This window comes from Haliotis asinina, chromosome 4 (genome assembly GCF_037392515.1).
Source record: "Haliotis asinina isolate JCU_RB_2024 chromosome 4, JCU_Hal_asi_v2, whole genome shotgun sequence".
NCBI lineage: Eukaryota > Metazoa > Mollusca > Gastropoda > Lepetellida > Haliotidae > Haliotis > Haliotis asinina.
In genome coordinates, this window is record NC_090283.1 from 52079096 (window position 1) to 52096795 (window position 17700).

At 41.2% G+C, this 17700-nt stretch overlaps 1 protein-coding gene across 1 annotated transcript in view; it reads left to right on the forward strand.

The window, feature by feature from the left end:
- LOC137281665 (myosin essential light chain, striated adductor muscle-like) overlaps positions 1-17700 on the forward strand; it is a 47440-nt gene continuing 29740 nt past the window's right edge. The window contains exon 1 of the mRNA XM_067813051.1: positions 1-452. Within this exon, the coding sequence (XP_067669152.1) occupies positions 416-452 (37 nt within the window). The 5' untranslated portion in view covers positions 1-415. The remainder of the gene's footprint in view (positions 453-17700) is intronic.

Consider the following 17700-nt stretch of genomic DNA (forward strand, 5'->3'; position numbering starts at 1 on the left):
GACCGGTCCATTTTCGGCGAGGGGTGACAGGTCAGTTCCTTGAATGGAAAACATATAACTGCGTCTACATTTTGGAATAACGTTATTTTTTTACTAAATATTGTTGATTATATGTATACAGACACCCTAAAGATTAATTCTTCTCGGTTTATGATCCTTTATTGAAAATTTTGTGATTAAATTTTGATTTTCATAAATTTTAAGTCCATTGACCCTCCCGTTGATTTGGACTCGTCCATCCAACTGAAAAGTCCGTGTCATGCGCCTGGTGTTTAGCAAGGAATGGGATTTAGTGTCTAGCAAGGGAGACTTGGTGGAACATGCTCAGAGTGTTGTAGACGCTTTTCGGTCCCAGTGTGAGGAAATTTAGACCCCATTCCCGTTTTTCTCCAAACTGTAGCTTCCCTAAGTCACCATGTCCATGTCCCGTGAGGAGAGGGAGGAGCTCGAAGGTAAGATCTGAGAGAGATTATCTTTTTTCTTTCAAATATTTTAACGATGACGTGTTTTTAGAATTTCTTGCAGGGGGTTTAAAGCAACGTGTTGCGCTCTCTGCCCGCGATGATGCTCTGAGATATATTGACAGGGGATTGTAGGATTAATTGGCATCTGCATTTGATTTGATCATAACCGATCCAGATTTTGAAAAATAACTTGCAGGTCAATATTCTGTCAATTATTAAGAACGTGTTCATTAAAACGGTTTCTTTAAGAGAGAAATGTATTGTTTACTATATATTTCAGAGACATTTATGAGTACTAGAATCTACCATAACATTAATGACGTTAGTTTTTTAAAGAGCGTCTTTTGATAGTGGAAGTTGTCATCAAGACTCAGTTAAAATGTAACCTGGAATATCCAGAAATACTATTAAAGAGATCATGATAAAAACCCCAAAATAATAACAAAAAAATCTTTGGTAATTGTCAATATTATGATATCCCACCTAAACAGGGCTAGACTACTGCGTTCCATAATACTCAGATCAACTGAACAATATGTAATCGCACCGAGTGATTCAAGATGATGCAATGACGAATCTTATCTAGTTAACGGAACATTATCAGAACTGAACATGCTTTCCATATGAATTCTCGGCTAGTCAACATAGATATAGCTTAACATATGGATTTTTTATTATTTCATTTTTATGTTTTCACTCATACGGCTGTCACCATATTCCTAGCCTTGCTCCAAGACTGTACTGAATTGCGTATGACCAGGTATATGTGTGGTATCTATCCTTAAAAGATGTATGTGTACTTATGCGGGACAACTCGCTTTACTGGGACAACTCGCTTTACTGGGACAACTCGCTTTACTGGGACAGCTCGTTCATTATTGGTTACGCAATCTAGAAATCGTGATATGAATTAATAATGATTGATTTGGATACTTGTGCAAATCATCTTAGCCCATGCATGTCTTAAGAGGCGACTAAACGAGATCGGGTGGTCAGGCTCGCTGACTTGGTTGACACATGTCATCGTGTCCCCGCTGCGTAGATCGATGCTCATGCTGTTGATCACTGGCAAGGTTGTGCTCTAATTATCATTGCCCAAGATTCAATTTCAGTTCATGTTAGATTTGGGTAGCCTAGTGGTTCATGTGGTCGGGTTCAGTGCCTTCCTTCACATCTCTACAGTTCTCGCCTCCGTCGTCTTATGAATAACAGGGCTGAATGGTTCTCAAAACGAGCATCGCATTTTCAGTTGATTGCATAGAGTGGCCGATTGGGAAAATCAAATACTACAAATTTCAGAGTATCAAAATGTAGACCAGAGACAAAAAGGACGCTCATAATCCATGGCAACTCAACTGAAACGTTGATCTTATACCGGCCGAAATTTGTGTATTTTGGAGAAAGTTTTGAATTCCAAACAAAACAGCTTTCTTCTTGTTATGAGATGGGTGGGAGTGGGGGGATTATGAAGTCAAAAAAAAAAAAAAAGAACAGGATGACACATCTCTGTCTCAGTGGCAGTACTGAAATACTGACTGACTTTAAATCATAATTAATTAATTTAAACTTTCACTTCAATTCGATATAAGTCCTCACGCAGAGAAACATGAAATTGGAGTACAGGGCCCGATTCGACTCGGGTTCAGCATCCGAACGGTACAGATGTTCAGATTGTTCAAAGATGTTCAACTGGTCTCTCGGTGTCCGTATGTTATCGATAGTAGACTTTTCGTAAAACCGTGTGTATTTTTTTACCGGAAGTCGGAATCTGGACGCGGCATTTCGTGCTACACACGAACCTGAACAAGCGTAACGCTACGTTGGCAGTCAGCCAAAATTGGTTAACATAACCGCTCGACCCCAAGCGGGGAGTCTTGTTAACACCACTCGTAATCTTTACCCTTTCAGATATTTTGTTATCGTTCCAGAAGCGTATTCCTTACGACCGTGAGTTCGAATCCCAGATTCATAAGATGTCAATACCGTTGATTTTTACTTCAAAGGCGAAGGTTTATGACTTGAGCCACTTACCCTTGTATTGTTTAAAACGCTCCAAAAGCCGTATCGCCCTTTTAACCGTTGAAATTCCGTTTTACTGCGTATGATGATATTGCAGCCTCATTGTTAAAGTGTTCGAGTTGAGTTGACGGTTTGAGTTCGATTCCGTGAATAGGACAATGTGCGAAGGTCATTTCTAATGCCCCTCGACGTGTTAATGCAGGCAAAGGCTTGTTTCGTAAAATGAGCCCCTGGGTGTCGTTGTACAAAGCGATTTTAGCGCTAAGGTGACCGTAACCCCCATTCTTTAACATACCTTAACATAGACCTAAGGCAGTCTTAGCGCTCAGGCTGTTTTGTACCATAGGGCCCTGGTTCACAGCAAACCCATGCTGGTCGCAAGCGATGACTTATGCTTATTGCACAGCGATCTTAGCGCTACAAACAACTTACGCATGAGTTAAAAAGGGAGTTACGCTCATCTTGGCACTAAGATCGCTTTGCGCAGCTGAGCTTTGGTTGCTAGGTATTGGTTGGTTTAGAATAATTGCCTTTGCTTTGTTCATGATATCTGTCACTGGATTGTCTGGTCCTGGCTTGAATGCTTGCAGGTCGTCCAATGCAGCGTGCATGTTATTTTGTGCGAAGTTAAACAAAACCATCCAACCAACAAACAGAAAGTATTCAGATTCTTCTTATGACATAAATGATGTTATTTAACATAAATTCGACATTTAACGTATAGGGTCTGGGAGGGAATGTTCTTTGATACCGCACCCTGTAATGTCGACGACAAGAGCCCGTGACAGAATCCATGCGACAGGATACGCAAAGAATTCGACGAAACTCCACCAGCCAAGTAGTACTCATTTATTAAACCCCTAAGAAGAGATGGTGGGGTAGTCAAGAGGATAAAGTGCTCGTTCGTTACGTCTGAGGTCTGGGTTCGGTTCAACAGTTGGGCACAATGTATGAGGCCATTTGTGGCGTCTCCGTGGTATTGTTGGAACATTGCTAACAGCAGCGTGAAACTAAATTCACTCAACCTTTAACCATGGGATACGAATATCCCTAAGTAACGTCAAATCCCTGTAGGGTTATCAAAATACCGACAGCCCATACACTGGTTTTCAAAATTATCCCGGAATTTAATTTAAAAGAAATCACACTGTCTTGCCCTTAAAACGTTATTGGAAACGACGGTATGCGTGTATATGTTATGGGGATAGGCTTCAGCTGTTACCACTGGTACAGAGACTGTGTATGTCCATATACAGGTTTTACTACAGCCGCGCTAAGGCGAGTAGACGAGGCCGTTCTACACGCGTCCTACACTACTTTCCGCTTCTTAATTAACAGGATTGGTTAAAGTTGTGAATAACCAAATACTTAAATCGCAAAGATAGATTTCAGTGTAAGAAAACTTGTCAGTGGAATTTAGTGCACCTGAGGACTCGTGGTAAATCTAGTACATGTCTTAATGGGGGTGAGGGACTTGTAGCGTTGGGGGATGGGGTAGAGGGAGGATGTTGAGGGATGGAGGTGTTTATAGAAACGAGAAAGACAGGCTATAAGGAGATAAACTCTCAAGAAATTGGCAGGATCAGTTTCCTTGGATACACAGACATATAAATACTAATTACTGTATATACACCAACGGTTTCGAATCTCGGGACAAACTTAGAGGGTGCAGGATATGCCATGGAAATGGATGCACATATAATTTAGAAACAGATTCCTATCTGTAAATTCTGTAAAATCACGAACATTTGAAACCAGATAGCATGTTAAGCAAATTCGTTGGATAAGCTCGAGGGTGATGTCACGCTGTCCCGATCTAGACTAACGCTCTGTCTATGAATATATATAATTGTGACAGCAACAAACAATTCCTATATAATGAAAAAAGGAGGGAAAATAATGTGGTTCAGGGACTGTCAGACAGACAAGAAGGGCCAGGCAGTAGGGAGAATAATGTGGTTCGTGGACAGTGAGACAGTCTAGGAGGACCAGGCAGTAGGGAGAATAACGTGGCTCAGGGACTGTCAGACAGACTAGGAGGACCAGGCAGTAGGGAGAATAATGTGTTTCAGGGACTGTCAGACAAACTAGGAGGACCAGGCAGTAGGGAGAATAATGTGTTTCAGGGACTGTGAGACAATCTAGGAGGACCAGGCAGTAGGGAGAATAATGTGTTTCAGGGACTGTCAGACAAACTAGGAGGACCAGGCAGTAGGGAGAATAATGTGTTTCAGGGACTGTCAGACAAACTAGGAGGGCCAGGCAGTAGGGAGAATAATGTGTTTCAGGGACTGTGAGACAGACAAGAAGGGCCAGGCAGTAGGGAGAATAATGTGTTTCAGGGACTGTCAGACAATCTAGGAGGACCAGGCAGTAGGGAGAATAATGTGTTTCAGGGACTGTGAGACAGACAAGAAGGGCCAGGCAGTAGGGAGAATAATGTGGTTCGTGGACTGTCAGACAAACTAGGAGGACCAGGCAGTAGGGAGAATAATGTGTTTCAGGGACTGTGAGACAAACTAGGAGGGCCAGGCAGTAGGGAGAATAATGTGTTTCAGGGACTGTCAGACAGACTATTTCATGATCGGACACCCATACTTAATCCATGCTGAAGCAAAGAGTGTAATGTGCAGTTACATTGTAGACAGTGGAGCCGTTGTTGTAATGCAGGAACACTTTGAATTTCTACAGCTCGTGATGGAAATTTGATATCCCTTTACATTTCAATGCGCAGTGAGCCTAACTGTCCACTTGTTTTTTTTATGGATCGCCAGTCTAAAATGTGTGTTACTACTTCAGGTAGTGTCGGTTCCTGGAATAGTTACATTATTCATGTTCGTGTCGACGCTCCAAAGTCCGATTTTGTCTACATGAATTTCGGGTCACAGAACGCGATTAGCTATTGAATGAAAGTTTGGTTATTTGAAACGTTCATTCCTGTTCGTTTCGATGCCAGTAGTCGCTTTTCTGAACGTCTATATATATTTCAAGTCTGAGAAGAATGTTACTATTCTGGGTTGTCATAATTTTGTCAGTTTCGATGGTTGGAATAAACAAAGAGATGTTTGCTACGATGGCACCAGGGGGTAACTGGCACACGATAATTACATGAACGCACAATCCTGGTATTTGGAGTTGGAATTGACGTGCATAGTTGAATTAGAGTCAAGATATTTTGTATGCGTATTTGTGAAGCTACATAGACCCCTGCAGCGAAAGAAAATGTTTGATTGTAGTGTAGGAGTACCTGTGTAAAGACTTTCCTCTCTCAGATGCGGGTTATATTGACGTGTACAGTTGAATTAGAGTCAAGATATTTTGTATGTTTATATGTGAAGGTACACATACCCCTGCTGCCAAAGAAAGTGTAAAAGTACTTGTGTAAAAACTTTCCTCTGTCAGATGCAGGTTAGAATTGATCTTCAGTAACCCATGCATGCCCTAAGAGGCGAGTAACGGGATCGGGTGGTCAAGCTCGTTGACTTGGTTGACACGTGATATCGTGTCCCAATTGGGTAGACTGATGCTTGATCACTGGATTGTCTGGGCCAGACTTGATTATTTATAGACGGCCGCCATATAGCTGGAATATTGCTGAGTACGGCTTAAAACTACACCCACTCACTCACTGTCTTTCCCTCTTTCCCGTGGGCTCACTGTCGCCCAATACCTGCCAGGCCAGACGTAAATGCAATGCTACATACCAAGTGAAGCAAGTCTACATCTTTCACGGGTTCAGATTCTGAAACTGGAGACCCACTGGGGCTCCGTGTGAATTAAAATGTAGTTACGTGTTCGTAAAAGAAATATGCATGTGTAATTTAGGTCTAGTCGAGGTGTATGTTACTGAGGGATGTTCCATGAAGCGAGTGGACGCAACTCCCTTACTTCAACCCTGGTCTACGATAGTCTTAGCGCAAAGATGGTCGTCACTTTCATAGTTTTACCCTGGTCTAACGTAGTCTTAACGCTTAGCCGGTCGTAACTGCCAAACGTTAACCTTGGTCTACGGCAGTCTTAACATTAAGGAGAACGTAACTCTATTACTTTAATCCCAGTGTACGGTTGTCTTAACTTTAAGGTGGTCATAACTATATTACTTTAACCCTGGTCTACGGTTGTCTTAATGTTAAGATCCCTTTGTGAAACGGAGCCCTGGGCGTTAGTGGTGGTCGTTAGTGGTGGTTGTTAGTGGTGACCAATGGATCGGCTTGCCTCAGTGATACTCATACAATCAATCACCGGTTTGTCTAATGTCAATCACTTGGACACAGCCCCCCTGTAGCTGGAATATCGCCATGTGGCGTTAGACAACAAACAAACAAAGATATAAAACAAGCCCCTGGTGATTGTAAATCTCTGGAAGAAAACACCGATTATTGCAGCTCTGCCTGAAACACAAACACACCTATACATGCTTCATTTGCAGGAACGGAAATACAGAAATAGTATATGTACTTAGGGCAAAATATCCTACAGATATGCTGGAAGAATAATCTCGCTTTTCAACGTGGGAAACAACACCGATAATTACAGACCCAATTTGACTCGCTGTATCTTAATGATGTCCACCGTCAAATTGTGGTTTAAGGTAGTTTTTATGTGCCACATAATTTTAGTTTGTTGTTGTTGTCATTGTTGTTTAACTTCGGCGTCAGGAATAGTTTTGCTATATTTATATACTCATGCTTATTACATGCAGCTTGAAAGACTCAAACCAGTGATTGATGCAACTAACAACGCCAGAAATCATACTTTGCGTTAAAGCCCTACACATAAACCCTTGGTTTAGTTTAGCTGTGTGGAGATCAGGATATTTAATAGTCTGTTTGCAGTGAAAACTTTAAACGAAAAAGTAAGTCGAATAAAGTGACATTAAGAATTTTCAAAATGAATCTTCAAAATTGTACCTCGCCAACTGAAGATTTAAATCTCAGATTTGTACTCAACTTAGGATACAAGTTGTATAACAGACGATCCTAGTTTCATATCGCTATTATTGGTTTGTAACACGAGGAGGTATGCACATGAAACACCGAGCAGGTTTCTTTTCTTAACACGCATCACGTACCGCACGTGCATTTGTTTCCCTGTTCCAACTACTGCGCTTACCCCCTTGTAATGCAAACCAATAACAGGGCTTGGAAAGTGTGATCGTTTCTTTTAGTTGAATAAAACTGTGAGATTTAAATGTTCAGTTGGCAAGGTAGAAATATGGGAATTCGCAATGTTAATTTTACCTTATTTGATTTACTTTTGTAATTTCAGTGAAATTCAGCTGTATGTTTTCACTGCAAACAGACTAAGAAACACGAATTCTCAAAGATCCTTCAAATCAGACAAACGTTCATTCCCGTATGATGATTTGCCATCACCAAAACTTTCATATAGAACTACTCATGACGATCCGGGTTAGAATTGATCTTCAGAAACTCATGCTTGTCGTAAGAGGCGACTAACGGGACCTGGTAGTCAGGTTCGCTGACTTGGTTGAAACATGTTATTGCATTCAGGATTCCCAGTTGTGTGGATCGATGTTCATACTGTTGAGCGCTGGATTGACTGGTCCAGACTCGATTATTTTCAAACCGCCGTCGTATCGTTGGAATATTGCTCCGCGTGGCGCAAAACTAAACTCACTCACTCACTCACTGATGCAAACGTGTACATGGACATTACCCACGTAGATCATGGGCATGCCCACAGTGACCGGAAATGGTTTTACGTTCGGGGTTTGATGTTCCGAACTTTATTGTGATAATCCGCGGAAATGTTTTTTTTTTTTTTTTTTTTAAAAAAACCCGACCCAACGTGTTACTAAAAATTACTGTGTCAGTTCTGACTTGATTACGCCACAGTGTACCAATGGGGCTGATCTGTGATTAGGATTATCTGTGTACTTCGTTTAACATGCAGTCAATAAAACCAAATAACCAACAACCCCACCATCCACCTAACCCAAAGAACCATACATTTCGTGAAGATCAAGGTTAAAATTGGTCTTCAGCAGCCCATGCCTGTCGAAAGGGGCTGATGGGATCGGATGGGCCTGCTCACTGAATTCATTAACGGGTCATCGTATCCCACTTGCGAAGTTCTCAACAAATGATCTCAGTAAAAGCGGAAAAAATAATTATCTCATGATGACAAAACAAGGTGTTTATTAAAATAAGGTTTATGTATTAGGGAAACAAATTTCCCAAACATGAATGAATACATTCACAACTTCCGATAGTGGAGTTTCATGGGTTATCTGGGAGAGATTCGTTTGTTTCCACAGTAAAGGCTATTACAAATACTTACATATTTTCTTTCACAAGCACGCTGTATACACGAGGCTAATCGTATCGCAAACAGGATATTGTGTTTACATTTATAGGCACTACAGTGCACGAATTATCCCGAATGATAAAGCATTGCATTAAAGTTTCTTTCTAGTCTTATAATCGGCAATTCTACAAAGGTACGCCTGTGTTTAGAGACATTGTTTCATACAATGTAAGTAATCATTACAATTGTTGGCAACACCTAGGCACAAATAATACGTCTTGGAAAGCCGATCTCTCCCTTCGGAGAAACATTCCATTCTTTTTTAACATCTTTAACTTCTTGAGTGAGTGAGTGAGTGAGTGAGGTGAGTTTAGTTTTACGCCGCGGTCGGTAAGTAAAGGAGTCTGGACCAGACAATCCAGGGCCTAGATTTTCGAAGCTCTCACAGCGCTGAGATAGTCGTAGGTGCCTTACATTAACATTAAGTTACGACTATCTTAGCGCTAAGAGAGCTTCGAAAATCTAGGCCCAGTAATCAACAGCAGGAGCATCGATCTGCACAACTGGGAACCGATGACATGTGTCAGCCAAGTCAACGAGCCTGACCACCTTATCCCGTTAGTCGCCTCTTACAAAGCATGGGTTATTGAAGATCAATAACTTTCACGGATACGTTTGGGTCACTATGGGTTCAGATGCTTACTGCCGTACAGTTGTTCTGAGATATAACAGATAATCGGCAAAACATGTGCGGATCTTATTTGGTGTTTTTCTTATCTCATGTGGACGGCAGGACAGCCCAGTGATTAAAGCGTCCGCTCGTCAATCCCGAAGATCCGGATTCGATTCCCCACATAGGTGCATTATGTGAAACCCATTTCTGGTGTCCCCCACCCTGATATTGCTGGAATATTGCTAAAAGCGGCGTAGAACCATACTCACTCACTCGTCTCGAGTATTATTTCACAGGGATCTTAATGGTAAGACCGTTCAGCGAAACGTTAAATCCACCATGCCCGTCCATTGTTCCTCAGCAGTGTTTAATTAACTGAAACAACTTGTGACAACTCGTTAAAACTGTTTCCTGTCAACTAACGTCAAAACAATCTGAGAGGAAAGCGAGACCTTATCATGGCCAAAGTTAGTGAAGTCGTTTGTGGAATTCGCCATTTTTTGTGCAGACTACTATCTGTTGATGCTACAGTGTACATCAGTTGTTCCGGTGCATGTTTTATTAATCACCCCCAACATTTGTTCTTATCTGCTAAACGTTCTTGTCTTCGAGAGCGCGTGTTCTCCAATGCTATCATGACATCTTTCGCGATTAACTCAGAGTGAAGTTTGGTAAACTGTTTCAAGATATATCGAAATTGTTCTTTGAGGGAAGCAAAAGGGATATGTTGATAGAAAAGGAATCATTTTTAAACGCCAGTGTCAGAAAATTCACGCTGCATGATCAAAACATGAAGTGATTTATTCGCTTCAGATTCTGTGCTGTAGGTAGAGAATGGTATTTGGTCATGTACATAATGTTCGGGTCACAAATCAAGGGAGTGAGTGTGATGGGTTTCACGCCACTTTTAGCACTATTCCTGCAATATAAGACGTCAGAAATGGGTGTTTCACACATTGTACCCATGTGGGGAATCGAACCCGGGCTTTTGGCGTGACACACGAACGCTTTAATCATTGGACTTCTCCACCGCCCCTATAGCTACAAATTATGGAGAGTAATATGGCAGAAAGCTTTTCGTGATGGTGTTTGTTGGCTCTACCCGGAAACTGACAACCAAACTGACAGTGCACTATTTGTTACGAGGGAGGGTGCAAAGAGAGGAACATCTAAACTGGCGGGCAAAAGAAAGTATAGGTACACTTTCACAACACATAAAACAAAGACAAACGAAAATAGTTCAGTTTATATTATTTTATCGGATTCAGTGATGTTTAATGATATTCTCAACATAAAACAGAAAACTTTTATGTTTGCATTTATGTCATAATGGCTCAGTAAACACACAAGGGTTGAATTAGCACATTTTGTTAAAATTCTCTCGTTACACCAAATGTCAGTAGCACACTACAATGAAGCATGGTCACTGTCAGTAATGTGTATGACCTCCTGCCACGTCAATACAGGCTCGGATACGTCTCCTCATTGACGTAGTCAATCGTCTGATGACGTCATTAGGTATCCGTTGCCATTCTTCTGTAAGTGCGCGTTGCAACTCTTGACGATCATGTGGAACAGGTCTCCGAAGTCTAATTTGTCTGTCCAAGTGGTCCCATAAGTCTTCACACTGTCAGGGGTGAGCAATGGAAAGTCCTCGCAATTTGCACATGTGTTGCTCCCATCTGTGCCATTCCAACAGCTCGCTCTCTTTCTTCCTGGGTCAAACGTGGCATCCTTTTTGTGTGTTTTCAGTTGCTGTGATATTGCAGCATCGGAGAAGTCAATTTATACTGAACTCCTGCACGAGCATTTCATGAAATTGGACTTCTGTACATGTTTTACCATTTTCTTGAATTTTTCCAGAATAACGACCAGAAGTTGCGTTTTGGCAATAGAAACCATAACTGGGAACTTAGGCAGTCATTATTATACAAACTGTCATCACATTTTGTCACAAATGTACAAAATGTAATATTATTAAAAACCTATACTTTCTTTTGCCCGCCAGTTTATACTGAGCCTTTATTGCACACTTGGCTGTTTCTCTGTCTGCATCCCTACCTCGTAACAAATACAAATGCTGTTAACTATGTGAATATTTTAATGATAGTTGTACAAGTTTTTTTTATTCTAAACTCATATGTCATGAAATTAATAATTCTAAACGGTAGAACAATTATAATGCATCATGCCAAATTAGAAAGCGTTCGTACTTGCAGTTTTTGAGTAAAGTGACCAAACACCGTCAGGGAAGGTTTTCTGCCAGACTTATAAGCAGTGTTGATGAAGGGGAGGCTTTGGGTAGGATCTGTCTTCGGTCCTTCCGAGAGTTTCATGAGCCACGGTGCTGCACCGACACGCATTTTTTGTCATCTTAGGAAAGTGTACTATAACTACGATCTCCCGGCCGTGAAAGGGTACCCGTTAGGATGGGATGGTGATATGACTGTTAATCCAGTGTGCCTCGGAGGTGGCTTGCGTGTTATACTTACCGGGATGGAAAGGAACTTTGAACTATAACTATGATCTCCCAGCCGTGGAGGGGTACCCGGAAGAATGGGAAGGTGAAGCTTCTGTTAACCCAGTGTACCTTATTAGTTTTGAGATTTATGCTTACCGGGTTTGAAAGGGACTTTGAACTATAACTACGATCTCCCGTGAATGGGTACCGGGTAGCATGGGATGGCGATGTGACTGTTAGCCTAGTGAATTGCACTTTTCCCAGGACGCTGAGGAGGAAACCGACAGCACGCCGATAAAGTGACCGGCATAGTGACGACCTCTATATGGACGTGGCGCACAATCAGGACATGTATACACACTGTTTTCGTAGTTTTTTTCAGTGAGTAAGTATTTCAATGTTTCATCCACTTCGTGACGTACCAGATATGTTTAAGAGTGAGATCTATCGGGATGTGAACTGGAGAATGTGTTGGTTTCTGACAGGATCGACCCCCAGAACCTGTGTGTCCTGGCATGACAAAGGGACATCACTCCATAACATCTAAAACAGGACGCTTGCCTGTGAGCCTGATAATCACCTTATTACACTTTTGAACAGATGGCAGATAATAACAGTCTAATGCTATAGTCCAGTCAACCGAAATAAGGGTCAGCCATCAACTGTTTGCAAAAGAAATGATATTTCAAACAAGAATAAAGTCAAAACCCATGTGTGGAATCGAACACCGCCCGAAAGACACGCTGACGTGGTTGACACATGTCATCTTATCCCAGTTGTGTAGATTGATGCTTATGATGTCAGTCATTGGATTTTCTGGTCCAAACTCAATTATTTACAGACCACCGTTATATGGCTGCGATATCAAACAAAACAAACCTAGGGCTGCAAAGTTCGTTAACATGACATCCACCTGCTATAGTTAATGAGTGAGTTTAGGTTCACGCCACACTCAACAATATTCCAGCTATATTGGGGACTGTGAATAATCGAGTCTGGATCAGACAATCCAGTGATCCACCAAGTCAGCGAGCTTGACAACCCGATCCCTTTAGTCCCCTCTTACAACAAAGCAGAGTCACATTTTATGGCAATTCCCCCGTTATAATTAACTTTGGCATATACAATTGAAAAAAATATAAATAATATTTTAAAAGCGTTGGAGATTAAATTGTTTCCCAACAGTGAATTTGGTTAATATTTCATCATATATTTTTATCAGGTTTTGTGTGAGTGGTCTCATAGTGTAAAACAGATGTTTATCAAACTTGTTTGTGAGAGTTACTTTTTTTTGGATTAAACACTTACCGGAAGCATACTTGCAGATAGTGTAAAAAGCGGAAATAGCAACAGCGCATTGGCTCATAGTTAGTTGGTTGCGCAACGTCGAAATCAGCAATACCCGAACTGTAATCCAGGCTGGCCTTGAAAAAGGTTGAACCAGATGATCCTATGACATAATGACCTTGATCTTTACAATTTCGATACAATTACACCCGTCATCCAAGTCATCGAGTCTAACAGCCAGATCCCGTTATTTGCCTATTACGACAAGCACGGATAAGCCATACCCTGAATGGGACAGTGGTGATAAATACTTGAACAGTGAACTTTCTCTCAGACGCTTAAGACTGTAAGAGGCTGGTCCATAATGGTCACCTGCCCTGATGATTCGATTTGTGACTGGTTTCGTCTGTGGGTTGCGTGGACTTGTTGACATTGACTCCTTTGTTTTGGTTGATTTACCCCGGGTATCTCAGTTGGGTGAGTTCCACCCTTAGGCTGAACAGATCAACCTCTGGAGGGTCGAATCCCGTACTTACATAGATTATTGTTAAGGTCTGTGTGAACCATGGCCGTGTCCTTGGGTGACAAGTTGGTAACGTTTATAATCCGCTTTTCTAGTCTCAGCTATAGGCAATGGGGGCTGACGTACAGTTTAAATACTGTTAATGTACTGTTAGAATATTGGTGATGGCCTGTTGGAATTCTTTTGAGATACTGTTGAATTACTTTGAAATATTGTTGAAGTCATGTTGAAGTACTGTTGAAAGACTGCTGTAGTACATTTAAAACCTGGCGGTTGGGTAGCCTAGTGGTTGGCGTTGGCTCTTCAAGCCGAAGACCCGGGTTCGATTCCCGGTACAGTGTGTGAATTTAGCCTATTACTGGTGTCCCAGACCGTAACATTGCTGGGACGTTGCTAAAATCGGCGTAAAATCACACTCACTCACAGTAATAATGCAGTATTGTTGAAGTCCTGTTGAAATACCGTCAAAATACTGACAAAGGCCTGTTAGAATTACTGTGTAAATGCTAGAAAGCCCATGCAGGTCGGTAATACATGGATGTGGTAAGTCTAGATTGAAAATGAAAAAAAGTCCTTTTCGTTATGTTCTATAATTATTATTTATGAGCCGTTTGTTTTCGGCAAAATATGTTCATTTCATAGCCTAAATGCACCTGATCTTGTATGAACCCCTAACGACTCAGTAACGAGTCATTATTGTATGATCTATAGTAACTCAGAGATACGACAAACCAGTATGGGTCACTCTGTCCTTGTACTTCTTGTTCAAGTTGTTACTTTTAGCTTTCGGTTTTCCGGATCCAAACACTCACTCACTTAGCTGTTGACGTGACAATCTCCATCACAGGCAGCGTTATTAAACAACCTTAAGACTAACCGCGTCTCGATCACCAATTAACGTTTTAACCCAGAAATGCATCCTGCTGACCTACTCGGGGCGTCCTGCCCAGGATGATTAATCCCCAAACAGTTAAGACTTTCACCAATTCCAACCATTGCCGCAATCATTAATTTACCGTGAAAACAGGAACCCCTTGCAGAGCCGTCTTGTCAAGGATCAGTACGGCATCGTTTACAGTAGCCTCGGAGGGGGAGCCTGGATGTGGGGTGGAGGTGGTGGTGAGGGGGAGTAAGGATGGGGAGGCTGTGTTTGAGAGGGTCAAGCACTCGTTTTATCTTCAAGGGACTGCATGGTAGGCGGGTCGCATCGTACGCGGTTTAAGAAAATTGGGAAATTTTAGCAGGTGCGCAAAGTTTGGATGATGAGGTGAGCGATAAGACTTTCTGAGCTGAATGTGGCCACGTGAGGTGGGAGGGGAGCAGGGGGAGGGGTCAGGCATCATCACGTCGTGTTTGTATACAACCATCGCCGAAGATGAGTTAAAATAGATACAGAGAGTAGGCGGCGAGTGAAGCCAAATTTATTTGCTTGTGATGTTTTTTTCCTCAGCCTCAAGATAATCTTGCAGTAGGGATTTCAATTTATTTTGGACAAGTGTAAGTTGATGAAGAGTGTTGCCGTCTGGAGCTGTTCATTTCAATGTCGTCTCCGCGAGAAGCACTCATGGGTACGGCGATGTAATTTGCAAATTATACATACATCTTACAACGGAGTGTTATGACCTTTATAATTGGCAAAGAATGTTATTACTCATTTTAACGACTTCTTCCGCTTGGGAATGCCATGCGCCGAAAGGGCAAGGATTGTTATTTATGTTTTGAACCACAAGGTTGTCAGGTCAAAGCTCCGCTGTTTTAGGGCCGTCGTTATGTGAGTTTAGTTTTACGCCGCACTCAGCAATGGTACAGATGTATGGATAAGATAAGATAAAATAAGATGTTTTATTGCATAGCATTCCATGGAGGAACAGTGGCAATATTCTATAAACTATAAATATAAACATAAAAGGTACAAAGATATAGAAATACGCGCGATAATCCTTATAATAACTACCAGACCCTAGATGCTACATAAGCAAGGTACATAATGAATCACTGTATATCGGCAGTCTGTAAATAATCGAGTCTGGACCACACAATCCAGTGTTAAACATTATGAGCACTGATCTGCGCAATTTGGAACCAATGGCATGTGCCAACCAAGTCAGCGAGCCTGAGCACCTGATCCCGTTGGTCGCCTCTACTACAAGCCGGGTCACCTTTTGTGGCAAGCATGGGTTGGTGAAGGCCTATTCTACCCGGACCTTCACGGGTCTATAGTTGTTGGGTACATTGTAAACAACACTCACTCACTCATGCATATGCTGTGGATATGAAGGCGAGGTTCCGTCATAGATGAGTTTGCGTGCTACTATGGCAACAAAAGCTGACTCTATTCCAAGACGGCCTTGTTTTAGATAATAGGACACAAAAGATAATTCAGTACGACAATATAAGATAATTGTCTTCACAATCAACCTTATATTAAGATATTACGACAATGTGAAATTGTTGCCTTCACAAACGACTTTATGTTACTTGAATACGAACATATACGGTAGCTGCCGTCTTAACGACCTTGTCCTTTACGAGTATACAAACGAGACGTCTATAGACGTTCATTGAATTATGACAATTTGACAGTTAGACTAACGCTAAGTCTCTGAATATACCTTGGATAGTTACAAAGAAACCCATTTAAACTGAAAAGGAGCCCCAGGAAGACCAGAGATTCAAAACTTGGGGAAATCTGGACTAGCTTCATTGAAGCCTTTAGCATGGCAGTGAGCGCTAGGCAGTAGGAGAATAATGCAGTTCAGGGACTGTGACACAGACAGTGTGATAGCATACAATATAGTTTGTCTTCACTAACGACCTTTTTGAAAGAGAATGAGAAAATCTAAGATAGTTGCCTTCACAAGCGATCTTGTATTATGAGGACATGATAATTAAAGATAGTTGCCTTCATGATCATGTATTATGAGAATATAAAGACAATAAACTGTTGCCTTCACAAACGACCTTGTATTATGAGAATATGACAATGTAGGTTATAGCTGCCTTCACAACCTTGTATTAAGACAATACAACAATATAAGATAGTTGCCTTCGCGACCTTATATTATGAGAATAAGACAATAAACGTTTGCCTTCACAAACGAAATTAATTATGAGAATACGACAATCTAAGATATTTGCCTTCACAAACGACCTTGTATTAATAGAATATGACAACAGAAATCAGCCTCCTTCACAGATGGTCTTGTATTAATAGACTGAATATGACAACAGAAATCAGCCTCCTGCACAGATGTTCTTGTATTAAGAGAATATGATAACAAAAGTCAGCCTCCTTCACAGATGACCTTGAATTATGAGAAAATGATAAAGGAGACGCCCATTCACATACGACGTGTATTCAGATAAAATGACGATCTAAGCAAGATACTTTCATGATGAACTTACTTGCAATGGTAATGCACATGGGCGTCATGCATTTATCAGTAAGCTCTGTTATCACAATATAACATCTTCCGGCGTGAGAGGGCATCCCATTGTAACTGGCTCGGGGACGTTGACCTGTATCATATGACTATGTAATGTGAAAAATGAATTGTTTGCTTTTTAATTTAGTGCTATGCCATCTTCTGTTTTTAAACACTTAAATAGTAATAATGTGATGAATATATGTACTGCCCATCAAAAGATGTGACTCACTTAAAGCACTCACAACATGTTATGCATGTGTACATGTATATGGTTACATCGACGATGAATTTGTCCACAAACTTTGGGGAACCAACTGCAACTTTTATGTAGGTGAACTGCGCGAGGATCATGCATCAAGTTGCTGAAAAGCACGTGCAAATATTGTGGACGTGAACAGCTGCATTTTGGTGTGGTTTTGAGAATTTAGCAATTTTCAGAGAGTTTCATCATGTATTCAACTCATGACACACATCTTTTCGGTATTACGAATTTGTTTTACAATACTTTAGTTCCTGTGTAAACATTTCCTTTCAACATTGTGGACAAATTTACAAAATCTAGTTAGGACAATTGA